The following is a 5,624-nucleotide window of genomic DNA, read 5'->3' on the forward strand; positions in this document are numbered from 1 at the left end:
GGGGGGGGCCGGGCCATGGCCGCGTTAATGAGCACCTACCCATGGCCAGAGAGGTTGGAGGGGGGGGAAGCCGAGGGGCTGCAAGCGGGGCCGCCCCCAAGGTGCCCACCGGGAGAGAAGGGAGGCGAGAGTCGCATCCGCCGCCCCATGAACGCTTTCATGGTGTGGGCGAAAGACGAGAGGAAAAGGTTGGCCGTGCAGAACCCCGACCTGCACAACGCGGAGCTCAGCAAGATGCTCGGTGAGGAGTCGGGGCGGTGCGGAGTTCGGGAGTTGGAGGGGGGGTGGGGGGGAAAGGGAGAGCTCGGGTGGTACCTGTGTGGGCATCCCGTGGTGTTGGGGGGAGGAGAAAAAGCCCACCCAGATCCCGTACCCCGGGGTGGGCATCTACACATCCATCCCGTGGGAGGCAGAGCCTCGGGACAGTGCCTGTGGGGTGGGTGACCTCCCTTAGGCCATCTCACAAATGGGGTCCTGCACCCCGAGTACAGGAACCCCTGTGTGCTCCTCGCTGCCCCTGGAGCTACAAACCCCACTGTGTGCATGCGGAGGGGCCCCCAAATTTTCCTGCCTGTCTTTGCTTTCCCACTTTCCCTCTCCTCCCCCCCCCCCCCCCTCCCCCTTGTGATTTTGGGGTGTTTCTGCTGTTTCTTTGCAGGGATCTCACCCCATTTCAAACTCAGATTCCCCCCCCACACACACTCCATATCCACTATTGCCCCCCTTTCCAAATCCTCATTTCTCATGCCACACCGCGGGCAAACAGAGTCAACCAGCCCAAAGAGCCTGAGAACGAGCTGCCTGAATTGCAACACTCCTCCATCCAGCCTCTTACCCAAACTTTGTGTTTCCTTGGGCAGTTCTGCGGTGTTTTCTTTGGTGGGTTTTTGGGTTTTCTCCTTGCTGATTTTCCAGGCAGCATCTCTGCTTATAGTGTCATTTCTGCTCTCTCTCTGGCGAATGAGAATGCACTGAACCTTTCTGATCTCCTCATTTCCCCCCCAACTATGGGAATATCTGGTGCGGCTCATGTTTTGGGTGGAAGTGTCCTGTGCAGGGAGTGGTGAGGTCGCAGTGCCCAGGGCTGGGATGCATCCAGGGACACCTCGCCCTGACCCCTGCTCAGCTGGGCATGGCCCTGCAGCGCACCACTTCCCCGTCGGGCTCTGAGTCCCAGCCAGGCAGTGCAGGATCCAGCCCTGGGGGAGTTTATTTGCCTTGGGTTGTTTGCAGTGGGGCTCGGCACACACTGAGCACAGCGTGACCCTGCTTGAGGACTCAGGATGGGGGTAGGATGTTGGCAAACAGGCTTCAAATCCCTTTCCTCACCGTCTCGTCCTCATACGGTGTCTGTAGGATGCGTCTTCTACGTGGCAGTGGGATACCCCAACCCTCCTATGGGTTGGGAGCCGGGAAGACGGCATCTGCGGGTGCTAAGGGGAGTTCTGTTCTCCTTTGCAGGCAAATCCTGGAAGGCTCTGAGCCTCTCACAGAAGCGACCCTATGTGGAGGAGGCTGAGCGGCTGCGGGTCAAACACATGCAAGATTATCCCAACTACAAGTACCGGCCGCGGAGGAAGAAGCAAGTCAAGAGGATCTGCAAGAGGGTAGACCCCGGTTTTTTGCTGGGCAGCCTCGCACGGGACCAAAACGCCGTGCCTGAGAAGCGGACCTGTGGCCGGGCTGGGGGTGAGAAAGAGGGGCCGGGTGAGTATCCCCCTCGCCCAGGGCTGCCGCCCATCCGGGGCTACCGGGATCCCCCAGGCAGCGGCAGCAGCACCAGCGTGGACGCCTACCCCTATGGGCTGCCCACCCCTCCCGAGATGTCTCCGTTGGACGCCATAGACCCTGAACAGAGCTTCTTCTCCTCACCCTGCCCTGAGGATCATCACCGCTCCCACCTCGCCGGAGCTTCCTTCTCCCCGGAGTACGCGGGCAGCTCCCTCCCGTGCAACCACCACCCTCTCAGCCCCATGCCGCAGCCAAATTCCTGCATGATCCCCCCGGCCTCCAGCTGTCCTCCCCTTCCTCCTCCTCCTCCTCCAAGCTACTACACACCCGCTTTCCCCTCTCTGCACCCCACCAGCCTCCATGCCCACCTGGGCCAGCTCTCTCCACCGCCTGACCACCATGGCTTTGATACCTTGGACCAGCTGAGCCAAGCTGAGCTGTTGGGGGAGATGGACCGTAATGAATTTGACCAATATCTCAACACCCCCGGCCACAGCGACCACCATGCTGGAGGCTTGGCCAATGGACACGTCCCTGCAGCCTCAACAGCTGGCAGCTCCCACGCTGCAGAGACCAGCCTCATCTCCGTCCTTGCCGACGCCACGGCCACCTACTACAACAACTACAGCGTCTCTTAGAGCCGTGGCCACGTAGGCCTGCTGAGGAAGGGCCTGACAGCATTGCAAGGGGACAATGCTCGTTTCCCCTTAGGGTGTCCGAATCCAAACCACGAGGGCCATGGAGTCTCCTTGGTGCTTAGGTAAAGGATTTCGGTCGTCAGCTTGCCACAGGTGCAAAGTGTTGGGTGTCGTGCTCCAAAATGGCCAAGGGGGGTTCCTGCTGTCAAAGCCCCTCTTCCAAAGCAGAGATGGTCTGGGTGCACAGGAAGGCTGCATCCTGTTTTTGGGTGCCCTCAATTCTGCTTTGGAGCTGGGAGGCTGGAGCGGAGGCTCACAGACAGCATGGGTGAAACCCCTTTGAAGGGGAGAAGTCAGGAAGTGGGGAAAAAGGGAAGATTTTGCTAAATGAGCACGTGATCTGTGAGTGTGCTTTACCCCAAGAGCCTACTCTGGGTTTTGGGCCCAGGCAAGCAGTGCTGCCCCGTGTCCCTGCTCTTGGTGTTGGTGATGCTGCCTTCCAGCCAGGCCAAGCACACCAGCAGAGTCAAACATTGCCTTTCCCCCATCCCCAAACATGTCATGTTGTCCCAAGTGGTGTCTTCATCCCTGGGGACACCCCAGAGGACAAGGCAGCAGCCCTGGGTGAGGCAGCTTGGGGTGCAACCTCCATGCATGTCGGGTGAGGCTGAGATCAGGGGTGCGTGGCAGGATCCGGCCCTCTATGGATCCTGCTTGGCCTTCCAACAAGAGCGATCCCAAAGTGGGAGCGGCAGGAGCTCCGCACCCACCAGGCCAGGAAAAAGCCTTCGGATGAGCACTTTGGCAAAGAGATGATGATGTAGCAGACACATTTGTATCAAGCATCCTTTGAGGACGAACGCTTAATGTTTCGAGCCGCAGTGCCCAATGTCTCCTCTAACTTCCGCGTGTTATTGCTTGTAATAAAGCTGTACATTGATTTATTCCTTCCATTATTCCTCCCCTCGGATTTTGTATTGCTCGAGTTCTCTTTCTTTTCATAAAGATGAAGCTTTATTTTAAATCAGTTATATGACATGATTAATCTTAGTGTTTACTGTATGGCACTTGGTAATGATTAGTTAGTAGCGTGGCTATGATTTTCTGGTTTCAGTCCCGGACGTGTATTAATAATAATTGCAAATAATACTTAAAAAACACAACTTCACAGGTTTTTAAGCTAATACATTCCATCTTTTTTGTGTGACTCTATGCATTTTGAATGAGTGTACATATGAGTTTGCATAAAATATTTAATTTAAATAAATATGTTTTTATACGATGATTGTTTTATGATTTAAATTGCTGTAGCTATTGACAAAGTTTTCAAAGGAGAAACATTTCCTGTGCGAGTGCTATTTTTTTAAGGTTTTTTTTGTTGTTTTTTTGTTTCAGCCAAACTCTTCTACTTCTGTTTTTTTATTGTTTTGTTTTTGTTTTTAATAAAAAAGATCTGTGGTTATCTTTACAAACTGTGGATTGTTTTCTGATGGAACACCTTGAGGTAGGACCTATGCATACCTTTCCTTGCAGTGTGTTGGCGGGGCAGCACGTCGTCCTTGATCCCACTTTCATCATCTTGTGGGTAGACCTTTCAGAGCTGGGTTCTACATAGGTGATACAGTGAGGTTAAGGCAGGGCTCTGCCTCTGACGTGTCAGTGTGCACTGGTGATGGAGGAGCACGTTTCCTAATGCATGTTGTGATGACTGTCTGTGTATGTTGACTGGAAGGGCTCCAGAGGTCACCTAGCCCAGTCCAATACAACCCAACCCAACCAGGCTGCCTTGCCTTCCAAACTTCCTTGACCTGTGTCTCAGGCAGCCTGTACTCCCAGAAGGTGGATGACTGTCCAGGGAGGCACCAATATACCCCTGTCCTGTGCTTATAGGATGATTTGGTTTAGAAAGGACCATAATGATCACCTAGTCCTGTGGTACTCCTTCGTGCCCAACTCTGTCCCCATGGAGACAGTTCTGTGTTCTCCTTTGCCCATTGCTCAGGCATGCAAACCCACACTTGGCCACGTGAAGCTGGGCACCCTGCTGTGAACTGGATGACTTGGGGTGACCCGCTGGCATTGCTCACTGCTGTGACTCTTGCCCTGGCATGACACAAGGGCAAAAAGCCCAGTGGTACCTGCACTGATGGTGTGTAATGGTTCTGCCACGGCTCTGCCTTTCAACCACTGAACTCGGATGGCTGCTTCCTTCCAAGAAAACTCTCACTGGAGAGCACACCCACCACAGGGACACTGCAAAGGGTCCTTCCTGCCAGCTCTGCTGTAGGGTGAGGTGGGACACATCCTTCTGGTGAGGAGAGCCCACAAACAAGATTAACTCCTGCTCTTGTCAGCTCTGTGTATCCATGCCCTCTCATGGGACCTTCTCTGTGGGAGAAGTTCCTACTCCTTGTTACCATGGCCTGATTGCCACGGTATTGACTCAACTACCCCAAAAGCATCGTCCCTGCCTTTCTTCTCACATATTTGTTGTTGGAAATTGCAAAGCCCGTGCTCAGAGCTCTCAGTGATGGATAGAGTCTGTCTCCTGGGGGAGAAGGAGTTTCTCTGCACACTCCAGCCTTGTGACTCCCATGAGATGAGCCTGTCCCCACTCGCCCAGCGCAGAGCCACGTGAGGAGCAGCAGCAGCACCAGCAGCAGCGGCAGCAGCGGCAGCAGCAGCAGCAGCAGCGTGTCACCCCATGCTCGGAACGCCGGGAGCAGCTGCAGGCCCAGGCTGGGAGCCGGGGGCCCCCCGAGGGCACTGGGAGCTGCAGCCAAGGTGAGGTGTGGCTCCTGGGAGCCAGGTCTTGCCATCCGGATCTGGGCTCACACCCAGCGCCGGCAGCAGCCGCCGTCTCCCTCGCGGCACACACCGACAGTGGAGGTGAAATTCGGGAGCAGAGCTGTTTGTCCATTCTCTGGCAGCCTGGTGAAGGCGTGATATGAGTTCTACCCCAACCCCATAACAAGCTGTTGGGATTCAACACTCTCCCAGGCACAGCTGCAGGGGGCGGGTAGAGAATGAGAGGCTAATAGAGGTGGAGAGGAACCTTTTTTTTGGCTTGGGAGGGGAATGCTTCTGCAGAGGAGTGATGGTCATGGAGGTTTAGAAACGCTGGGGAGATCTCCACACCAAGGACTCTTTCCTCATCACTCCTGGGCATGATTCCCCTCCCTTCCTGTGCACACCAGAGTCCTGTGGTTTGTGGTCTGCTTTCTCCGGGCTGGGAACCAGCAGGAAAATCAAATC

The 5,624-nt window shown here is 55.2% G+C and overlaps 1 protein-coding gene across 1 annotated transcript; it reads left to right on the top strand.

Annotated features, from left to right (window-relative positions):
* On the top strand, positions 1–3,747 carry SOX7 (SRY-box transcription factor 7). The gene is made up of 2 exons (XM_048937452.1): positions 1–241; positions 1,462–3,747. The coding sequence occupies exons 1-2, from the start codon at positions 16–18 to the stop codon at positions 2,367–2,369; spliced, it is 1,134 nt and encodes a 377-aa protein (XP_048793409.1). The 5' UTR covers positions 1–15; the 3' UTR covers positions 2,370–3,747.
* Positions 3,748–5,624: the final 1,877 nt, after the last annotated feature.

The sequence above is a fragment of the Lagopus muta genome, chromosome 2, assembly GCF_023343835.1.
Source record: "Lagopus muta isolate bLagMut1 chromosome 2, bLagMut1 primary, whole genome shotgun sequence".
In the NCBI taxonomy this organism is placed as follows: Eukaryota; Metazoa; Chordata; class Aves; order Galliformes; family Phasianidae; genus Lagopus; species Lagopus muta.

Excerpts from the sequence above, each read along its gene's own strand:
- SOX7 (XM_048937452.1), top strand. The coding sequence starts at position 16 with ATGGCCGCGTTAATGAGCACCTACCCATGGCCAGAGAGGTTGGAGGGG. Across the intron at positions 242-1,461 it reads GGAGCTCAGCAAGATGCTCG|GCAAATCCTGGAAGGCTCTG; the intron begins GTGAGGAGTCGG and ends TCTCCTTTGCAG.